This window comes from Haemaphysalis longicornis, unplaced genomic scaffold, assembly GCF_048455015.1.
Source record: "Haemaphysalis longicornis isolate Haplotype H1 unplaced genomic scaffold, Haemaphysalis longicornis Haplotype H1 scaffold_9, whole genome shotgun sequence".
Taxonomy (NCBI): domain Eukaryota; kingdom Metazoa; phylum Arthropoda; class Arachnida; order Ixodida; family Ixodidae; genus Haemaphysalis; species Haemaphysalis longicornis.
In genome coordinates, this window is record NW_027526460.1 from 131772247 (window position 1) to 131795911 (window position 23665).

General features: G+C 49.0%; 1 protein-coding gene across 2 annotated transcripts in view; it reads left to right on the forward strand.

Annotated features, from left to right (window-relative positions):
* The first annotated feature begins 921 nt into the window (after positions 1-921).
* The window catches only part of LOC144152899 (solute carrier family 41 member 1-like), a 60814-nt gene continuing 38070 nt past the window's right edge, over positions 922-23665 (forward strand). The window contains exon 1 of one of the 2 annotated variants that reach the window (XM_077684445.1): positions 922-1039. In XM_077684445.1, coding sequence (XP_077540571.1) covers positions 1003-1039 — 37 coding nt within the window. In that variant the 5' untranslated portion in view covers positions 922-1002. Of the gene's footprint in view, positions 1040-11432; positions 11841-23665 lie in introns of those variants that run through there. The other variant, XM_077684446.1, reaches the window with a different exon arrangement.

The following is a 23665-nucleotide window of genomic DNA, read 5'->3' on the forward strand; positions in this document are numbered from 1 at the left end:
AAGTCCTGTTTGACAACCGTTCTTTGCCAAGCGAAAGGAGATTCATCTCACGAGCAGCCGTTCTCAGTTCAATCGACAGGCTCCGTCCTGCGAAGCACGGCGTATTTTACCAATGTAGGGCCCAAAATTTAGCACTTAAAGTTTCATCTGGCTATTCTAGTTCTTCCGAAATACATATTTGTTTGCAGTGGCTGCGCTAACAATTTCTTGTTACTTCTTCTGCCTGCAAAATGTCAACCAAAGTTTAGTAGAAAAAAAGGCCACGTATCTGCTTGCTCCTTGCAAATGACGTCGAAAGCCGATATCATATCTGCCGCTTCCAGGTAACGCTTCAATTCCTAATTGGGTTCTCGATTTCATAGTTCGCAGAGTATACCTAGTATCAAGATTTTCTTCGAACTTCTTGTCTTGGCACATACTAGTGCAACAGCATTGCAACGCCCGCCTCGCTGTGCGGCCACAAAAAACATCACTATGTTTTCAGGGGAAAACAACTTTAATGTGCATGCACCCTTTTATAGCGCTCCAGAATCCCCGCTGCCTCTGTGCGTTTGATGGAACGCGGTTCTGCGAGTGGCCCCGACTCGGCTGACGCCAGTGACTATACGGCACGATGACGTTCACCCCAAACACCTGTATACTATGAACGCCGTGCAGCTACGCACGTGCGTGACTCAATCGACAGTGCTCTCATTTTCCACGCGTACGGGGCGTGCGTTGTTCGATTCTCACCACTGGCTGTGTCGAAATTTCGTTTCTGGCTGCCGGTTATTCGAATGACAGGTCTCATATCTTCAGCCTTTATATGAAAACATTATCGCCATAGAAATGACAGTGATGCCGGTCACTTCATATTGTCTGTTGAAAATATTGTCACGTGTGCAGCAACAGGCGTGGATGTAACAGGTTCTATACGTGTGTTACAACCTCAAATTGCGGGTTCCCGTGTCGCTTCTGAAGCTTCGTCCGTCCCTTTGCCTCCCTGCATTGGAACATGCTACCATGGTTTGGAACACCAATATCATTCACAATCCGGAAGGTAAGTTCTTGTGCATCTACAAACGCCACTTCTCCGATTAAAGTTTTACACGATCTAATTTATTGCTTAGTTTGAACTCCTCTGCATTGTGTGAGCTTTGAACGAACTAAAGTTGTTGTTATCGCTGCTTTTATAATTGTTCAAGCACTTATTTGTTGCTCCGACCCACCGCGGTGGCTCAGTGGCTAAGGCGTTGCGCTGCTGAACACGAGGACGCGGGTTCGATTCCCGGGCGCGGCGGCCGCTTTTCTGGTGGAGGCGAAAAGCAAAAACGCCCGTGTGTACGAGATTTCGGCGCACGTTAAAGATCCCCAGGTGGTCAAAATTAATCCGGAGCCCTCCACTACGGCGCGCCTCATCGCCTCCGTTGCGTCGGCGCGTTAAACCCTACAATCAATCATTTGTTACTCCGACATGCTCGCAAAAGATTGCCTCGCCAAATTCCCTCGCACGGTCCCCTTTACCCCATGACCATGACTCATGCAATCGACACTGCCCTTTGTTCCACCGGATTTAATTGCTATTAGCTATTACCATAGCCTTTATCCTTTCGATTTCTCATCCGAATCTCTGATTCGCCATCCCATTTATATATTCTCTCCCTGACTCTGTTCCTCCCACATAAAAAATCTGTTGTCGTTATATTTTTTATTTGCAATGTGTTCGGTCTGACACGCCGCTTTTAAAACAAAGCATGTCGGCTCATATCCATCTGCCTGCATGCTTTGGCTAGCTCCTTTGACCCTGGCATACATGTATCATGTATACACATCTATGCGATCGATCACGCTATTTAGAGTCTAAATCACGTGATCTTGGTTTGATGTTCAATCTTTTTCTTCACCAGCATTTTTGTTTGACATTGTTTGCTTACTTGCTGTTGTATTTCATTTTGGTATTCCTTCCTTCCTTTTTTTGCCTCAATATGCCAGTGCGAAAACTTGGTCACTGGTTAATGGGTACCTTAACAAACATTGATTAATTTATTGTTATTAGTCGCTATTATTTTTGTCATTAAAGTTTACCAGTAAAGCGGTCATCACAACTCAAAGGCAAAGTGTGCACGAAGCTTTGGGAACGTAAGACTTCGAGCGAGGTCTCGGCGCCATGTAGCAATGGCAGCTCAACTCTCGGTGAACTTCGCCGACTCTCTTTCCTCCTCGCACGTATAAGAAGAAAGACAATGGTCCTTCCGCTCATTCGGCTGCAACTGTCGTTATTTTCGCGCGCTCGAAACCCTGGCACGAGCGGAGACCCCTGCCATCCGGGGCCCGCGCCGCTCTTGCAGAGCCCAGAATAGTTCGTCTCCAAACGCCAGGCGTGCACTTCCAGGTGCAAAGAAGCGGAGGACGCCCGTGTGTTTCACATACATGCGGCCGTAGCTATAAGCTGCAAGTGTAGCGGCATATGCGAGGCACAGGCGCGCTGTTGCCGCGCCTAGCAGGTTACTGTTTCCACAGAGCCCCTGCGCGGGTAGAGAGGGAGCGGATATTTCACTGTCGCTGCGTGACAGTCACCGAGGTGAATGTATACGTTACGACCGTCGGAAGCGCTGTGTGAATGATCGCTCGAGCGAACATTCAGAATAAAGTTTAACGCGGAAGACCTAGGTGTCTCATGAAACGCGAAAAGTGCCCGTAGTCGATGGCGGCAGCACGAATGGTACCAAAATGGCCGCCCCCGTAAAGAGAAAAATAAATAGGGTCCTTGTGGGATTTGAACACTGGGTGCATTAAAAAATTGGCCGCTTATCTGCTCCTTTCGTTGCAAATGTCGACGAAAACGATAGTCGACTGGCGCCACACCTATCCCCCGAGGCTGCCCACATGTGGCGGATACTCCAAACGCACACGTTCCCTCATCGTAATCAACTAATACATACACATCCACATCAATTCCACACACCCCACTGCCCCAAGTGCGGTCAGCTGGATACTCTGTATCACTCTCTTTGCGAATGTCCTGCTGACCCATATTCCCCACTCCCCTCCTCATCCCACTGGGAGCAGGCCCTGGGCAGCTCCGAGGAGTCCAGCCAAGTGCTGGTCACCTGCCGAGCTCTGGCGGTCGCGGCGGACCTCTGGTCCTCCGCCACGCCCCCTCGCTAACCCGGTTTTCTTTTCTTTTTTAATAAAGTTTTGTTCTCTCTCTCTCTCTCCCTTCTCTTTCCCGCTCACCTCTCATGCTGCTCCTCTCTCGTCTCGTTCCTCCCAAGATAACGCGCTAGAGGGTTTCTCAAGTCAATTTAAATTAAACCGCGTTCCATTGCTCGAAGTCGGGTGCCTCGATGCCGGCGCAGCCATACGGCGGAGACGTGCGTGAATCGAAGCACCTATACTACAACGTTTATAGAACCACGTTGCCGTGCTCCACGAGCGTTCCAAGCGGAATGTGAAACCTATCTAGTGGAACCTTTCGTTGCTGTCGCCGCTTGATTTTTTTTAAATGCCGCCAGGTAGCGCGGGAACAGCAGGAAACAGTTTTCTACAGTTGACGTAGCATTTTATGTGCTATCGCAAAAATCCGTGAATTTTTTAAATAGTGGAACACTGCAAATACCACTTATGTATTGATTTGCTGCCTTATATTTGCATAATGTGTTGTTTTTGTTCAACAATGTTGACAAGTATTAACATTAACACCAGACTTAGACGTTTATATTTGGCTGTGGGTATATAAGACTATTGCGCAGTTCGTGTTTCACTTTGGCCGGATGGCTGAATTGAGTCACAGACAGACAGACATACAGGCAGATAGACAGACTAAAATTTTTGAGTTTAAGTAGCCCAGGGAAGACTATCGTCTTTGACCAACAGAGCTCTAAACCGACACCCTGCAATAAGTGGAAAAATATTTGTGCACGCTTGGGACAGGTGCACGTGGCGACACTTTGCGTAGACGGGAGCACGCGGAAGAAGGCTCTGCCCGTGGGGCGGCTGCGGCCTGAAGTGCGGGCAGTATGCCTGTCGGAGTTATTCGCGTCCTCCGCTTCTGCGAAGACAGCCTGACAGCTTTTAAGTGCGAATGCACTTTATAAGCGACCCTGAATTCCGTTGACCGCCGTCCGTCCACATAGCAACAGCTGCGGGTGCGCGCGCTCCTCGTCTTCCTTGGCAACGGGGGGAGATGGCACATACCCACGTGGGGGATTGGCCAGGAATCTCCTCGTCTTCCTTGGCAACGGGGGGAGATGGGCGCGCGCTGCCTGGCCGCTGACATGGCACATACCCACGTGGGGGATTGGCCAGGAATCGGGCGTGAGAAGGGCTAATGCACCCGCTTAAAGGAGTACTGACACGAAATTTCAAAGCTGAGGTCCGCTCTAGCAATCAAGTACAACGACAACACAAATAGGTGTCTGTGAATAAATGCATCTTTCTTCCTTTGTAGTTGTGTGTGTGTGTGTGATCTCTCTTTCGCGAACATTACCGAACCGCGCAAATTCAACTCCTGCATTCGCACTTTCACATTTTTCCCCTCGGGGAAATGCGGGGAAATTTTTTGCAAAATCTGTCCTCTTAACGAGTGCCACAGTTAAGGCATAAAGTTGGGCTAGTTGGTTATCTGACTGCATTTTACTAGCGAAAAATAGACACGGACAAAGAAGAAGTACACATGACACTCGCTAACGAGTGCGTTCTTCCAATATGAGCATAGCGTCCTTCCAAGCGTTGCTGACAATCTAGGTGCGATGCCATTGCGCAATTATTCAGTGTTCGGCAGACCGCTGAGGAAAACATTAAGGGCGGCACGCTCAGAGCCAGCGGAGCTCGTTTTGAACACCCGAAGGTCAGACTACAATAGACAGCCCATTGTGATAGAACGCGAGTAAAGTTTCCAGCGCGACCCGCCGCGGTGGCTCAGTGGCTAAGGCGTTGTGCCGCTGAAACCAAGGACGCAGGTTCGATTCCAGTCCGCTGCGGCCGCCTTTATGATGGAGCCGAAAAGCGAAAACGCCCGTGTGTTCGAGATTTCGGTGCACGTTATTAAAGATCCCCAGGCGGTCAAAATTAAATTGGAGCCTTCCACTACGGCGCGCCTTATCGCCTGTGTAGTTTCGGGGCGTTTTAAACCCCGTAATAAAGTTTCCTTCATGGGAACAGGTTACGCGCCAGGCACAACTGGAGGAAGGAAAACTAGCTCGCATCGACACATTAATAAAGTTTCCAGCGCGTGTGATCTAGTGCAGGGAGCCGTGATGTTAAAATACATGTTGGACTTATTAAAAACATTGATTGGTCCTAATAACGGTGCCAATCTTAGCGCAAACTTCGCACTAATAATATTGATTTCAATGAAAACAAACCCGCCACGGTGGCTCAGTGGCTAAGGCGGTGCGCTGCTGAGCACGAGGACGCGGGTTCGATTCCCGGCCGCGGCGGCCGCTTTTCTGATGGAGGCGAAAAGCGAAAACGCCCGTGTGTATGAGACTTCGGTGCACGTTAAAGATCCCCAGGTGGTCAAAATTAATCGGGAGCCCTCCACTACAGCGTGCCTCATCGCCTGCATTGCGTCGGCGCGATAAACCCTTCAATCAATCAAACCAAGGAAAACAAATGGAGCTGGGGCGAATAATCGATCACTTCCTCTCCGTATACTCGTGGACGTCACAGGGACCTGTTTTCGCTATTGGGAGTCACCGACCAATGCCATCACCACGAAACATGAGCGTGCGGACTATAGTCACAAAGTTACAGACTGGAACATCTTCCGACAACAAGCAACCGCATCCACTGTAGGTGACATTGATCAGTGGACCAGTGACCTACTTAAAGCTGCCGATGAAGCCACCACGACAGTGGTCACCGACAATACCATCCGAAGCGTCGATTCAAAGCTCGTCCACATGATCGAAGCCCGCCAATCCCTCCAGCGAAGATGGAGGAAACGCCGGCACCTCCGCTCCTTGCGGAAAAGGATTGCGCAGCTCGGTAAAGCGACTGAGTTGCACAGTCGACAACTCAGCGCACAACAATGGCATGCCCTATGCAACGAAATAAATGGACAATTACACAGCAGTAAAGCCTGGAGGTGGCTTAGGCATTTAAAGGACGAAGCGCAAAGCAAAGGCTACCAGCAGCACAGGCTCAACCAAATTATACACACAGCAACCAAAACGCTTGGCGATCAAGAGCTACGAAGACGACTGAATAATCAATACCTGCCAGTCACCCCGATCGTCACCCACCCTGACCCCCAAGGTCCGCGGAATCCTGAATTGGATGCAGAGATCCAAGAATGGGAAGTTCGCAATGCGGCACAAACGCTAAACTGCCAGTCAGCAGCAGGACCGGATCGAATACATAACAAGATGTTACGAAACCTCAACGACACGGCCATAACGGCACTAACGGCATACTACAATAAGTGCTGGCGTACCGGGGTACTACCCAAGCAATGGAAAACCGCCAAGACAGTCCTAATACCGAAACCAAACAAGCCTCCAAGCATCGACAACCTCAGACCTATCTCCCTTACATCCTGCGTCGGCAAAGTCCTGGAGCATATCCTTAACAACAGGTGGCAACGCTACCTAGAGGACCATGACATGTACCCGACGACCATGCTGGGCTTTAGAGCCAAACTCAGTACGCAGGACGCAATACTACAACTATGGCATGACGTCATCGAGACGCCAAGCAAGGTGGACTGCAGGGCCATCCTGGGCCTCGACCTTAAAAGCGCCTTCGATAATGTCCAACACTCCGCCATCCTCAAGCAAGTTAGCAAGCTGGGACTGGGTGAGAGAACATACAATTATATCCGGGCTTTTCTCACGGATCGAACCGCAAATATACAAATTGGCAATACACAACTAGAGGAGCGCAAGAGAGGGAGCACTGGCACCCCACAGGGATCTGTCATCTCCCCGTTCCTCTTCAATCTAGTCCTCATCCCAGGGGCAGAACGCCTAATCCAAATCCCAGCAGTCAGACATTCAATATACGCGGACGATATCACCATATGGATGACCGGAGGTACCAATGGACACATCGAAGAATCGCTACAACGAGCGATAAATGAGGTCGAGGCCGGACTGGCAGACACTGGACTCAAGTGCTCACCGCAAAAGTCCGAGCTCCTAATACTAACGCCGCCAGGCTCGCGCAGAAGAGAAGCCGCTGAGAGCGCCTCTTGCATCGCCCTCCACGCGCAGGACGGAACACAAATCCCACACGTCAAAAGTATAAGAGTGCTCGGATACCACATCGATGAGGGCCGGAATACCAACCGCACGGCCCTAAACAAGCTACTGACGAGCATCGACACCACCACACGGTTGATAAGGAGAATATCCACGCGCAACGAAGGCATGCGCGAAACCAACCTCCTTCGCTTGCTACAGTCCTTTGTAGTCAGCCAGATCTCCTATACCGGCTCCTACCACGCATGGCTGGCACAGGAACGCGGCAAGATAAACGCCGCAATCCGGAAAGCATACAAGGTCGCCCTTGGACTGCTACAATGCACCAGCAACAAAGCGCTTGACACTCTGGGAGTCCATAACACCCTGGATGAAATATGTGAAGCTCAGAGATCTGCCCAAATCGCACGACTCCAAGCAACACCGACTGGAAGAGAAATACTACGCAGGATTGGACACCACACCCCGAACCACACTAGAACGCATGGGAACCAAAGTACGGAACACGGGAACGAAGCCAAGCTATGCGAACGGGTGCCTAGATCAATGTGTGAACAACTAGTCATCACTCCCCTGCCTAGAAACATGCACCCGGAGAGGGACAAAGAAAGAAGAAAGGCGAGAGCCAGGACGCTGGCCGAAACCTACAACACTGACAACACTGCCGTGTACGTCGACGTTGCCCGCTACCCGCACAGGACCCAAACTTACGTGGCGGTGGTAATTCGAGCTAGGGACGGTGCCACCCTTAATGCCGCAAGCCTCATGGCCCGGGACGCCACACAGGCGGAGGAGGCAGCGATCGCGCTAGCACTGAAGAGCGATCCGAAAATCGCCACTATAATAAGTGACTCCAAATCAGCTATCATCAACTTCAGCAAGGGCGTCATAGGGCCGCCAGCCCACCACATCCTGCCAAGTCAGAAAACGAATACCACATACCTCAGATGGTTCCCGGCCCACGTCGGCCCCATACCCGGCGGAACGGCCAACCAAAACGAGAGGGCGGACGCTGTCGCGCGCGAGCTTACACACCGCGCGGCGCCCCCCCGCCCCTCGAACTCTCAGGCCGCAAGGGACGACCAGGAAGCGCAAGGAAAAGAAGACGAACACGAGCCTCTCCTAGAGTATGGAGACATACTCAGACACTACAGAGAACAGCGAAAGACACAGCCCCCGCCGCATCCTGGACCCAACAGACACGAACAGGTACTGCTCCGACAGCTACAGACGAGATCGGTGATCACACCCGTTATGTGTGATCACACCCGCTGGCTCGTTATGTGTGCCCAGGACGCTTTAAAGACTACATGTGCAGTGTGTGTGCGCGAGCGCCCGCCACCCTCTCCCACATCTTGTGGGAACACGGGAAATCAGGTGGCGGACAGGTGAACAGTGGTGCAGTGCGCGTGTTCAAGAGCAGTGACACCTTGAGTGACAATGTTACGCCGTGTGGGAACGCTACCCCGTCCGATCTACCGCCGGACATAGTGACAATGACTACAGCGTCGGACTGTGAATCCCAGAGACAAGCCATCCAGCGGCTCGAGGAAGCCCTGGCCCGGCAAGAGCGAACGGAGAACTCCGCTGCCGTCGCGCCTTCCCCCCGCACTCCGAGGGTGCCGGGGAGGGCGGCGCGGGTGGAGGAAGCTTAGTAGCTTGAGCTGGGCCACCGGCCGAACACCCCTCGAGGCCTAGACTAGGCAGGAGGGGGGAGAATACCCCGAAGAGGGTTTTCCTCTCATCCCTCCCCACGCAGGATCACGTAATAAAGTCTTTCTCTCTCTCTCTCTCTCTCTCCACTTGAGCGTACCACTTGGATGTTAATGGTAACTGCTTTTAGTATTCTCCGTATTGTGTCCCCGCTGGCATCTCGTAGCGCAAAACTGGGAAGTTCTTTCAATATTATTTACCGCTTTTCGGATAAAAAACGCCCTTCCGCGCTGGAGTGAGGTTACCAACGGCAAGTTCTTTAAAATATAACAAGGTTGTATTTTTTTTTTCACCAATCGTCACTTTCGCATAATCGATTGCATTATCGGGTGCAAACGCTGCAAGGGCAAAAGAGCAGTAAGCGTGCAACAAAAAATCTGCAGAAATACAGAGAATTTTCTACTAATGCGTAGCATTGTAATGCGCTTGTCCGGAGTGTGAGTTTTTTGGTTTTCCGAAATCCTGTCCGACCAATTAAAGTAATTCCTCGTTATAACGAAGCCAGCGGGACAGCAAAAAATTTCGTTATAAGCGGTATTTCGATATAGGCAACCACAGGAGAAAACTACAGTAGTTGAGCTTTATTTGCGGCACAACTGCGAGGAATCAAAGCACAATGCATTCAGTGAAGCACAACTTTTTTTCAGGTGCAAGAAGGCAGTGAGATGTTGCTGTTTCATGTTCTTGCCGGGCGCGAGCAAACCCGCTCCAATTTTACCCAGCAGTGACTGGCGTCCGAACACCTCGCAGACTGCAGAACGAATTAGGAGAAGAAGGCAGTGGCTGCTTTTATTCCACAGCTGCAATTTGAGGTCGTGTTTGCTGAGCTAAAAAAAACGATTACACACTTATTGTGGGTACACAGCACAGTCATGAAAACTGACCTTTTCTGCACTACGGCCGTTGCATGATTACTGGGCAGTTTTGTCCCGCGGTGTGCAGCCGTGAAGTTTGCAAAACGACTTTTTGGGCGTCCCGCTCTCGACAACACTTGTAATTCTACGCTTCGAGTGTCAGTGTTCGCGCACCGTCGCGTCCACGCCATTGAGCAATGTCTAGGAACAAAGTTCAATCACAATAACACGCATTTCGACCATTTGTCTTAAATCTCATGGCGCAAACCGAGTATGACCGGCTCGAGAAAATCGCCGGGGAAACACCAGCTTGTCAACTCGCCAATTCACTGCCTGACTCTCCGCTGGGTCGTCGCCGCTCGGCGGCGCCTCCGCTCTCCACTTCGCTCTAAGCGGGTCAAGCTCTTCGTGCGCTTCGAGTAATGCGGCCTAAAATGCATGCGTTTGGGTTGGGACCAAAAGAAATTTCGAATAAAGCGATATTTCGAGTAAAGAGATTTCGTTATAACGAGGGATTAATGTATCTTCATTTACGCTATTATAACGATTACAGGTGGAAATATTGCCCAATCTGCATTAGTGTGGAAATGCAGGGCGTTATACGATTTGTCATTGTCCGTATTTTTCTATATTTTTCTAGTTTTTCAAAAATTCGTTCGACCAATTATCTCAATTTACTCCAAATATAACGATTACAGGTGGAACTTCCGCGAAATCTGCATTATTGTGGAAATGCGGGGCGTTACGCTGTCCTGGTTGTGGGGGTACTGGGCAAACGATGCTACGCATTAAGAGATAGTTTGACCAACCGATACCTCGACCCCCAAGCGGACTAACTGGTGGAATCGCGTACTTCCAAACTGGAAACACGTTACCATGGATTTGTGTGCTCACATGGAAACTAGTGTGCTCCAAAGAGGTCGAAGCCAACGGCTCTGTACATGACTTCGGGAGATTTACTGCGCCCCCCCCCCCCCCGACCGCTGTTGTTAGCGGAGAGGAGGACAGAGTATCGGTAAGCTGAAAAGACAGAAAAGGTGGGTGAAGTAGATTCCAATTTAAGCAACACACGGGCGAAGTGTTTCAGGCTCGTTTTTTTTTTTTTTTTCGTTTTTCCTTGCTAGCATGTTGGGTTAGTTGGGCCTTGGGTGGGACAATAAAAGTAACTCATATAGTCACACAAACGGGGTGCACTTAAATGTGAATGGGAGTTTAATTTAGGTTGCCCCAAAAGCTTGCTTTTTCTCCTCGTTTTGATAATGGAACACGCAGAAATAAATACTGTTTTATTTTATAAGTCTGGTTTGTGGACGGCACCGCTACTGGTCAAAACAGATCAACAAAACATATATGATGTAGCACGAGCATAGTTTTCCTCTTTCGTTCGGCCTGTAATCAACACACCCGATTCCTTCGGATCGCAGTCTGCTGTTTAATGATACAATATCCAATACGCGCTCTTTTTCATAGCACAATTAGTCTCACTTCTACAACTCGCAGTCGGACAATTTTAGCACATCAACACCGGGGCGCCTCTGCGCATGTCGCCTCCACAGCCAATCAGCACGCATCACAGCACCCACGTCACTCGGACGCGGCCGACGCACCAGGGGCCGTAAACAACTCCCTCACACCACTACCTGCACCCCACCTGCGCTCGCGCGCATACACCTCGAGCTCTCGCCTTGAAACAGCACCGCTGATCACTTCGAGCGCGTTCGCCCAGCGGAGGTGAAAGCGATTGCCCGTCCCGAGGCAGTGCGACGTACGTCCAGGACATATCTGCACTGACAGCTGGCGCCTTCCGGGGATAGCAGCAGCCGCTGCGCGTTGCACACTGCGTTCGACGAGGCCGACTGACTGCAGCACTGTTGGAGGCGTCGTTCGTTATCGCGGGGCGTCCTCCGCCGGCGGCGGGAGCAACTGCAGCAGCACTGGCGAGCGGCGAGCGCCGTCGAGCCTGCAGCAGACTCACCTTGGCTCCCATGAGTAGGACTGCGCCCTCGACCCGACCAGCGGCGGAACAGCGGCGTTCGCCAACGGACCCGCGAAGGCTCGGACCGTACGCCCGGACGGGGCGGAACGCACGGTACTCCCGCCATGATTAGCCACTCTTGTTTGGCTCCTCCTTCTGCCTTTATTGGTGAGGGTGTGCGAACTAAAGCGGAAAGTCGGGCAAGTTGGTTGCCGACCAAGATGTTGAAAGCACACTTGCTAGCAGATTCTTCAGACATTCCGTTTTGCCAAATGCAACGTCAGCGGGCGTGACAGTGAAAATAGGGCCCTCTACAATTCTTTTAATCTGAGCACAGACTAAGAAATTCATCATGCTAGAGAACATCGAGCAGGACTAAGTGAGGGAGAGACGAAACACGCGTCTTAGTCCTGTTAGACGTTCTCTAACACGATGAATTTCTTAGTCTGTGCTAAAATGAAAAGAATTGTAGAGGGTCCTATTTTTACTGTTAGGCACATTGACGTTACATCTGGCAAAACGGGATGTCTGAAGAACCTGCTAGCATGCGTGATTTCAATATGTCGCAGAAAGGCTGGGAAGCACGATTTTGTAAAGCTTCAATTTTAGAAAACTCGGTTTTGCGCAATTTTGTCCAGCTGTAACGATAATACGAGCTTAAAAACCTGCACCGAAATAGCGAAGTGCGAAAGTTCGCGCATATCTATTTGTGTGTGCGGGAATGCGGGGCGGAGCGCTTCAACCGAGGCTGTCTGGCGCTGCCGGCCATAAATTATGTGGCCTGTCTGAGGCCGGCGGGGGAGACTACGATGAATAATTGTGTCCACACCGGACAGGGGAGACTCTGTCCTCTCGAAACCGAGTCTACGGCGTTAGTGTGCACTCCTAGGAAGAACCGAATACTGGCAACCTACTTACACAGCTATCCACTTTCCCTGGAACGTGTTCACGTTCTGCGTTATGAGGGCTGAAGGGGAGAGTTAATGTCATATGAGTACGGTACAGCTTACGGTAATTGGTGCAAAACCGCTTTCACTTATTGCTGTCGTCAATAATCTTGAGGCTGTTTGCAACACCTTTAATTCAGCTGCGGCCTTCCCGAAGCATGCGACACGTTAAAAGCGTCTTCGAAGTATTACAGATAGCGGTAAACAGCTCAAACGACTCACTTGCACTGGAGGTTACCTGTCAGTGTACGTATTCCTTCAGACGTGTCAAATGAAATAATCCGTCTGATAAAAGCTTCACTTGGTGCGTCATCTAATGGCTTCGGTAGCAAAAATTTCCACAAATTCCGCGGAAGCATTCCCACTCACGCCTCCACAATCCCATTTTTATCAGTCAACAGATACCCTTGCATGCAGTGTCTGCGCTGACGCAGGCAACTTCGGGATCAGTTATCAGCGATAACACGAGTGCATCACAACAGTCTACTCCATGCTGCGCTTTCCAATGGGTCATGAGTCGAGCACTCCGTATGTTGAATGGCTTGGTCAGAGTTGCTCGAGTCACTGAAAGGCAAATGATGAAAGGAAATGTACGGTATAAGTGCAACTTGATCATTTGAGCTTCATCAATGCTTATAACCATGCCAGCTGTTAGAAACGCTCTATCTTTAATTCAGACATATCTTGACAAGAACGAAGTTACGTGCGATATTTTATAAAAAGTCGTTTCAAAGGTCACGACTACGCCTTTATAAAAAGTCGTTTCAAAGGCCACGACTGAGCAGGCGTCCTCTGTCCTTCGCACTGCTTGCTCCACAAATGATTGGCCAATGAAACCAAGGCCCTACGCTTTATAATTCGTTTATTAAACTCCACTTGCGCGTGCATTGCTTTCATGTTGTGTGTTGCCGCAGGTTGCGCATGCTGGGGGGGCTCATTTCTGTTTTTTAGAAGAAACTCCGCCGCAAACTGAAGATGTTCATCGGTAAATTTTACTATATTTCTCTTAGCTGCCCGTTTGCGTGCAAGCCGCGATCTGTTTTCCCACACGAGAGGCTCATCTGTGTAACAAAAGATTTGTGTATTTCTTTAAAAAACACTGCCGACCTTTGAAACATTGTTTTTGGCAGGAGTAAGCGGTGCAACATACCAATGATATCGAAAAGATGAGAATATGAAAACAGCAACTGTCTGGGGCAGTGATGGTGGAAGATGCCGGGCTATTCATGCGAAAATACCCCACAATGAGCTACAAAAATATACAGAAGACAAAAAAACATGTAGCAAAAATGTTATGCCTGCTTCAACAACAGTGTAATAAGCGATGTTCCAAATCAATCAGTTTCGAGAAGTAATCTCGAAACACGCATACAGCAGCCACAAACGAGGCGACGTCATGGGGATAATGTAAACGGGGACTTATAATGAGCAACATTCGACTTCTGCACTCAAAAATAATTTTTTCACTTGAGTTGGAAAGAACGAAGGGACTTATATTTCGCAATATCTCTTCGCAGTTTGTTCTACTCACGGTTGCCTCTCACTAAAACAACATTATTAAAAATATTAATTGAGCGTGAAAAATCTTTCAACCTTTTCTATCTTCACAACGCGTTGACCGAAAAACTAAAAATGAAATCCAAATTAATTTTTCTATTTCGACATAATTACATGTGCCCACAAGGCAAAGCAAAAGAAGACCCAAACGTCCCCTGACGGGGCCAATGCCTCGAATTTGCACATTAAACAGCAGCGTATACAAAACTATTGCCAATCAACCTGATACATTCAGTCTTAACAACAGTGGTAAGGAATATACAGACATATATACAGTGCATCTCTTGAAACATGCACAATATTGGAAATTTGGGCTAGTAGACACAAGAAATAAACCACACCATTCGTATTAACAATAACTTTCATGAGTTAATTGCCTTTTCGAAATAAGGCTTGTTCGATCACAAAAAATGTGCATTAATAAAGAATTTTGTTCGATTTTCTATTGTCTGATCGCTATAGTTTGTTCAGGGCCTCAGTTCACAAAGGTAATTGTACGCAGATTGTATATTTTTGAGTAAGCAGCGCAAAGTCACATTTGATATTATGGCAGATCAACATTTCCAACGAAAAATTGTAAAGCTGAGAGAAAGTAATAGTTTAAAGGGGCACTGACACAAAAATTTTGCATCTTGTTTTTTTTGTTGCGATAAGTAGCTAGTGACCTACTTATAACCTGTAGAAACCTCATTTGCTTCAGCGTGTGACGGTTGTTTAATTAGAGGCATTTTCAATGCGGCCAGTCGCAGTTTCGGTTTCAGCGAGTGCCGCGAAACGATGGATTTTGTGGATTTTGTGTGAACTAAGCTGACCACGTGACCTTCGGAGGGATATCACAGAGCAGAGCCGCCGTAGCACTGTCGAATCCGCATCGACGGCAGTTTCTGCGAATGCCCCCACGTACTGATCTCGTGAGGCGCTTAATTAAAAAGCGACCGTGGATGTGACGCAGGCGCTGCGAGTGCAAATGCTACCGCGGCTAAAGAACGACGCGCGACGCTCGAGACGGTGGGTGGCAAGACGCGCGCTGGGAGCAGCCGGCCGGTCTGCCTACCGTATAAACCGGAATATAGGTCGAGTTTTTTTCCAAAAAAATCCGCACAAAAGTCACCCCTCGTCTTATATAGCGGTCATTGGCAGAATGTAAATCGTTGTCTGGCAACAATGTGCAAGCGTAGTCGTCGCCAATCGCCATTCGTGTCGGACTGCTCTCTCGCTCTGTCAGGCCTTTATTTGATTTCGCTTTTCTCTAGTTTTTCGTCTTTTACTCGTATATTACGCGTGCGTGCGTACATTTCTGTACGTTCCTGTTCCGAGATGAGTGGCGGCAGTCGACGCCAGTTCACCGCGGCGTTTAAGATGACGGCGATTGAGTCACCGAGCAGAATGGGAATATGGCGGCGTAACGCCAGTTAGGCGTTTCAGAGAAAAGTGTGCGGTACTGGCGGAGCCAGAAAGCTAAGCTGTGCGCGTGCAACCCCCGAAACCGATCGTTCTGTGGACGTCAAGCGGTGCACCCCGAGTTGGAGAACAAAGTGGCGGACTTCGTCCGTGAACTTCGCTCACGATCGCTTCGGAGGCCATGCGCGGACCGGCTCCGCGAACTGTACAATGAGTGGATAGCCGGCGACAACAAAAAGACCTATACGGGCCGGTTGCGACCGTGTCAAGCTGGGTGTCCTTCTCTGGGCAGTCGCTGCCCGACGACATGGTTACACGAGCGTTCAGGAAGTGCTCCATCAGCAACGCGCCTGATGGCATGGAAGATGACAGTGCGAAGCAGTCATCTTCGGACGACTTTGAGAGCTCGGACGAGTGACTTCGGCAGGCATAGTGAGTGGCAGTGACAGACGGGCGTCGAAAATAAATATCGACATTGTGAGTGCGCTTCTCTGCCAAATTATTTTTTTTGTCAACTTTTCCTACCTCAAGGTAGGGGGTCGACCTATATACCGGGTCGACCTATAATCCGGTTTATACGGTACATGTCCGCCTACAGATGTGTTCGGCTTAGCACTGCGGCGGATATTCGAGTGCTGCTCTCGTAAGCGGTGCAGATGACAATTTTTAATGCAACCCGCCATCGCATCATTAACTCCTTTCTCATGTAAGCCACCATGGTAGGGACTTGGGGACAATTTCGTGCAGCGGTAACAAGCTATCACTCGAGCTACCTGCGCCGGCCTGGGCCACTTCGCGGCCGTGGCCGCCGTCTGCATAGCGACCGTGCGGCTAGCTCAGTGGGCTTTTCGTGCCTCCGCCGCGTTTTCGCATCCAATGGTAATAAACAGTAATAGAAACAGAGTGCCTGGAATCGCTGTAGAACTTCGGTCGCGGCCAGCTGCCCGATGAGCTGACGAAATCACGGCGCCTCCGCCGCCAACGATCGGGTCGTTCGTTCTCGAGAGCAGAAGCTCCGCCCTCCGGCTCTCCGATTGGAGCGGCGAGCCGGGCGAGCCGGCGAAAAACGCCGGCAGTGCGGAAGCGGCAAACACAAACTCGTGACGTGTTTGGACGTTGTTTATTTACACAATATCCTCGGGATGTCGATTGCGCGTGGTCCTCTGCTGGCTGCTCGGTTGCGTTTCGCACACTTTAAAATTGATTTTAAATATGTTCTAGGCTGTATTCACCGCTGCTATTTTGCATATGGTGTATATGTGTTCCCACCAATCTATCTCCGAAGTTATCTCGCCTTCAAAATTTTGTGTCAGTGCCCCTTTAAGAAATTCGAACATAAAGGTTTTCGTATTGTGTTTGCGGTACACTGCAGTTCTTAAAGTTTTTTCTGAAGTGCAAACAGCCGGTCAGCATCTGTTGTGTTGCACAAGCCCCAGACCAAGTGACAATATAGAAGGCGAGAATGCACCAGGAAGAGTGTAATTCTTTTTTTACATGTACTGGTGCAAGGTGCCTAAGACGATATATGAAGGCTACAGATCGAGACATTTTCATACGGATAGTTATAACGTGTTCGATTCATTTTAGGTCCGACCTGAAGTGGACACTTAAAAATTTACAAGAGCTTACAAGGATTTACAAGGGCATGAAATGATTCTGATTTCAGCCTAGTTTGATACGACCGATTAAATACAATCGTTTTCGCCTGTCCTAATAGCATGTGTGTTGTGCATTAAAAACACTTAGTGATATTCTCCAAACATGCCTGTTATATACAAATCGAATAGCCTTTCTTTGACTATTTCCTGATTTAGTGTCATTTACCTGCGTGTTATGCTCCACTATAACCGAGGCGTAATCTAATATCGGTTGGGTGTAGGTTTCGTGGGCCGTATGGCTCGCATGAGCTTGTTTTGCATTTACAGTCTCTTTAAAAGTTCTAGACCGCGTCAAAAGTACTGTAACACAAAGAATTCAATGCATAAGCCTAATTTTCTAGTGTCACCGAATTACTTGATCTCAGTAAGAAAGGGCCGTTATTTGTTTAAGCTTTTCGGCCTAACACAGCCTGGCCTCACCAGTGAGGAAAGCTATTTTAGTTTCTGTGTGTCCTATTAACCTGCAACATAGCCCTGAAACCCCGACAAATACTGTACGTAACATGATCGTTCCATCTGAAATCTCAAGAAATTAGTACGCGAAAATATTTACAGGTATTTACGGATGATAATGTGCGATCGTCGATACAATACAGAACCTTTAAATTTCTCGCTTTCACTTTGCGCTCATAGCTACTGTTTTATTCAAATTAACTTTCACCTGCCAGGTTGCGAACCATGATTGCAATTTGGCGAGCGCCGAATTGAGACGAGCCAGGTCAGTATAATTTTCCATTTTCTGATAACGTGTGCAGTCACCAAAAACACACCCCATTTTAACCGAGACGTCATTCGTAACGTCATTAATATGCATGAAGGAAAAAAAAATAAGGCCAAAAACGGACGCTTTCGGCATGCCAGACTCTGAGCTTGTCGTGCGTTGGAACACTCGCCATCACTGACGACGCTTTTTTTTTTGGCGTCGAGAAGACACGGTCTGGATACAACTAAGCCTTCTTTAATTATGACTGGCACCCTAACAATACTTTTACAGGTGACACACAATCAAAAGCTTTATTTTTTTTCAAGATCAGGGGAAAGAACGTTGAATTGGTCTCATTTATCTCAACAGCTGCAAAGTCATGAATGGCTTTGACTAACTGTGTTAGACTAACCTTTCCTGAAACCGTGTTGGCAAGTGCTAATTGTGTAATTTTTCTGTAATAACTGTGGTAAGCGCTTCGAGACTACTTGCGCGAGAATTTTCGCTTTAGTGCGTGATAACAAAATTGGTCTCTGTAAGACAGAATTGAGTTGGTTGGTGTTAGTTTTTGGTGCTGGTGCAAATTTTCAAGGCTTCCAGGCTTCAGGAAGTTCTGACTGTATGTAATAGTCAAATAATGTGAGCACCATTTGGCGAATATTACAAGAAACTCATTAGGTAAATCATCGATTCTAGGCAATTTCTGAATCAAGATCGAGGTACACCTTCTTGATATATAGAAATATTGATAATAGAAACGACATCTTTAAGTGAACGAAATGGTGCTCCAATACCGTCATTACTGCTGAAGAAGAAACAAAAAGATTAATGAAAGACTCCAAAGCTGGTAGATTTAGCACTTCAGTGCAGGAAGTCACCAACCTCTCAGCGGTGCCACAGAAAACTCTGTGCTCAGTCGGGGACAAATATAAGTGAGCGCACAAGCAGCGGCGTCAGTGAATATTGCCGTTGAACGGATGCTCAGCTAGTAATTTTTATGTGCATGGGATTTCTTCATCCTCGGACGAAGTCCACCGTACAGCAGAAGAATCTACCATCGTCGTCAACATAGAGCTTGGTTTACATTTGTTCTCTCTGGAAATCTGCGGGCTAACTTGGGAGTTCTGACGGAGTCGTCGCCGTTTTCTGTTTACCTCGCTGCACGTTTCCTCGCTTCTCGAAGGCTTATAATCAATTAGCTTTCTCAAAAGCTGAGGATCAATTCTTTTGAAATTAGGACGGCCATTGTTCTGTAAAATCGCTTTATGCACACCTGCTTTCACACATTCTCTTCGTGGACAGCTGACGATTTTTACGGAGTGTGGAGGGCCTCTTTCAACTCGACACGAACTTGACGGTTATATTTTATTGCCGACTGCTTTCTTCGTTTATTTTCGTTATAGCGTGGAGACGTGGTCAGAAGGCGATTGAACGCTGTACAGATTTCCCTCATCGTAGTGGCGGAAGCATGTCAGTTCAAGGGAAATGACTAGCTATATCAGCCGCCGCCAAAGATCAGCCGCGATAAGATATTGGGGTAGGGAAAGTGATGCAGAAGCATGTTGCCGGTTGGGGCGTAAAAGCTGAAGCATTGAGATAGGCGTGAATCTGAGATGGACCACTCAATCAAATGTATATAGACTGGTGCGACAGGGTTTCTGGCAAACGCCGGTGGCCTTTGCCACATTACACGATCATTGATTTGATTATGAGATTTAGCGCACCCACACCACACAGGCGATGAGGCGCGCAGTAGTGGACGGCTCCGGATTAATTTTTACCAGCTTGGGATATTTAACGTGCGCCAAAATCTTGAACACACGGGCGTTTTTTTTATTTTTGCCTTCATCAGGAAAGCGGCCGCTGCGGCCAGGAATCGAACCCGCGTTCTTGTTCTCAGAAGCACAAACATTACCCAATAAACACTCAGACGAGTCACGTGTATTTGCTGCCGCAAAGAAATAGAACGTGAAGTTGATCTATTTTGTGAACATCCACGTGTGAACACCGTCGCAAATACACGGCAGCCAGAGAATAAAATGACGTTTCAGAAGAAAACGCCGCGTCGCCGTTTTCTTCTTTTGTCATTCTGTACTTGCACTGGCCTACAAAAAAAAGGCCTACAAAGACGGAGAAACAAGACACGCGCGGTATTTGAATGTTTAGACAGCTGTACGAATATATAGTCTTCATCGATTATCAGAAAGCATTTGACTTGGTCGAAACCTCAGCAGTCAGTCAGGCATTACGGAACCAGGGTGTATATCAGCATTATGTAAGAATACTAGAGGATATTTACCACAGCTACCATCATCTTCCATAAGGAGAGCACTAAAATACCTATAAGGAAGGCGTCAGACAAGGAGACACAGTCTCTCCAATGTTATTCACAGCATGTTTGCAAGAAGTAGGAACAGGTGCGAGTAGGGCTTAATAGATAATACCCCAGTAACCTCACATTTGTTGATGACGTTTCCTTGCTAAGTAACTCGGGGGACGAATTGCAAAGCATTCTTTCCGCGCTGGACAAACAGAGTAGAACCGTGGGCCTGAAAATTAATATGCCCCGCACGGGGCACCTTGAGTAATCTTGGTGATGGTGAGTGGCGACACCGCGTACCCCGAGCCCCCCATACTTAAGCTGTCACCTACCGTGGCTAGAAGTTGAAAGGTGAAGGGTTAGAAGCCGTGAACGGTGGCCGTCGGAGCCTTGGTCAAGCTCCGGCCGATGGGCTCTCTGCCTGTCTACCAGGCAGGGAGCTCCGTGACCTCTTTGACTACCAGGGTAAGGTCAAAGGAGAAAGTACCCCCGTCTCCCTGCTTTCCAACGTATCATATGGCATTTTCCAAACTCCCCCAGACGTGATCGGCCCCCGAAAAGGGGCCGCACCGAAGTTTCTTTTCCTCCTTTGCAATCGATCTCTCTCCCAAAGCCTGATAATTTCTCGCAGTTTTTGATCATGGAATCTGTTGACAAGACAAAGCCCATCACTTCCCAGTCCGTGTTTCCAATCTCCAAGTTTCTTGAAAGCCTTATCGGAAAGTCGTACAAGGCTAAGAAACTCACAACGGGAGAAGTTTTGATAGAAGTAGAAAACAAACAACAATCCTCTAACCTCCTCAAGCAAACGCGCATGGTAGATGTTGACATCAAGATCACGCCCCATCGCACCCTCAATAGCTGCCAGGGCGTGATCTCTGATCGGGATCTAATGAATGAGACTGAAGCAGATCTGCTCGAGGGCCTCTGAGATCAGGGCGTGACAGCAGTGAGGCGAATCACCATACGCCGAAATGATGAAATAATTCCAACCAAGCACATAATCTTGACACTTGACCGCTCTAACCTTCCTGAGTCGGTCAACGCAGGTTTCTTGAGATGTCCAATCCGACCCTACGTGCCGAACCCACGCCGCTGTTTCAAGTGTCAGCGGTTTGGGCACGGCACAACGTCTTGTCGTGGTAAATTGACGTGCGCAAAATGTGCAGCACATGATCATCAAACTGACAATTGTAAATCCGAGAACTTCACCTGTGCCAACTGCCAGGGACCACACGCTGCCTATTCTAGGAGCTGTGAAAAGTTCAAACAAGAAAAACAGATCATTGCCTTGAAAGTCAACGAAAACATCACCTTCCCAGAGGCAAGGAAGAGGTTCGCCTCCTTCCCTCTGGGCAGGTACGCCGACGCAGCTCGCCGGGGGGCGGAGCGGTGTCTGGTTTCGGCGGGTACCCAGTACCGCGAGTCGGACTTGGTCCCCCCCCCCCGCCCCCCCCCCCCCCCTGGGTTGCCTATGGCAGCCCAATCCGCCTCCGCACCGCTCGCTCACCCAGCAGCGGCTGTGGTGGCAACGTCTGTTGGGGATGCCGCTGCATCCACTGCTTCCTCTCCACCGGCCCAAAGCACACGCAAGGGCACGGAGATGGAGACGGAGGCAGTGGCAGCGACCCCCTCCCCCGCCTCACTGCCTGCGCCATCTGTGGTGCTCCCCACGCCTTCGGCACTGGTAGCGCAGGCGAAGAACACCCGAAAGGGTACCACGTCTAGGGGGCCCAGTCCGCTGGGCACCCCTTTGCCTTCAGATGACGACATGGACGTCGAGCCCTTCCGGCTTTCATCGCAGCGGAAGGAACGGGCTGCGACGTCCAGGTCAGTAGAGAAGGCCAGAAAACCCCTTCCAAGAGTCCAAGCCCCGAAAGACCCTACATAAATAGTCACACTCCAGTAGCTCCGAACACATCATAATGGGAAGAGAAAACATAATACAATGGAACTGCAGAGGCCTTCTGAATAATCTTGACGATGTATACGAAATACTGCATGCTTATCAGCCAAGTGTAATGTGTGTTCAGGAAACACATTTAAATTTAAACACACAAATTTCTTGAACAGTTACTTGATATACAGAAAGGACAGGGATGGCTGCACGCACTCTTCTGGCGGTGTGGCCATAATTGCCCAGAAATCCTTAGCCTGCCACCCTGTCACTCTGAACACTGTCCTTGAGGCTGTAGCAATTCGAACAATAATATTTAATAGGTTGATAACGGTATGCTCCATATACATTCCTTCTGATGTTTCACTTTCGAGCTCTGACTTCGAGGCGCTGGTTGACCAGCTGCCCGAACCGTACATCCTTACAGGCGACCTTAATGCTCACAACTCTCTTTGGGGCTCTTCTCGCACGGATGCCCGAGGTCGCCTGATAGAGAAATTCCTTACATCTTCAGGAGCATGCCTTTTCAACAATAAACAGCCTACATACCATAACATAGGACACAACACATACTCATGTCTTGACTTGGCTATTGGTTCTGCAATTCTCTTTCCATGTCTTGAATGGGGTGTGGGCACAGACCCATATGGTAGTGACCATTTCCCCACTTCATTAACGCATATAGGTATAGGCCCGAGCAGTCCATCTTCCCATAAAAGGTTTAATGAAGCAAGAGCTAACTGGAATACATTTACAGAGACATCCAAACTACACTACACGTCCATAACACACCTACACGTTGAAGAAGCTACCCAACTGCTCACGGCGCACATCCTCGACGCCGCCGATAGGTCCATTCCCCACGCCTCTGTTGCCCCGCGCAACCAGCGGAGGCCGTGGTGGAATGAGGACTGTAGGCGGGCGCGAGAGGCCCAGAACAAGGCGTGGGGTATCCTTCGTCGGTACCCCACGTCGACTAACCTCCTCTTGTTCAAAGGGGCCAAGGCGTTCGGAAAACGTGTGCGCCGTGAGGCAAAACGCGATAGTTGGCGTACATTCATAACATCAATTAACTCCTACACAGACACACGGAAAGTATGGACAGGAATACGCAAACTCAAGGGACATCAAACACACAGCCTGCCTCTGGTCAGTACAACAGGGGACACACTTGAAGACCAGGCTGACACACTCGCACAACACTTCCAACACGTTTCCAGTTCAGCACACTACACAAACACCTTCATGAAACACAAACTCGCGTCCGAAAAGAAGCCTTTACATGACAATGACAGGTCAGCCACCTCTTATAACTCCGAGTTCACGCTTCATGAGCTGAGGGGTGCTCTGAGCACGTGTAAACCCTCAGCTCCAGGCGCAAACAACATTACATATACAATGATAAAGAACTTACACAGACACTCTTGTAACACTTCTTCACCTTTTCAACAAGATA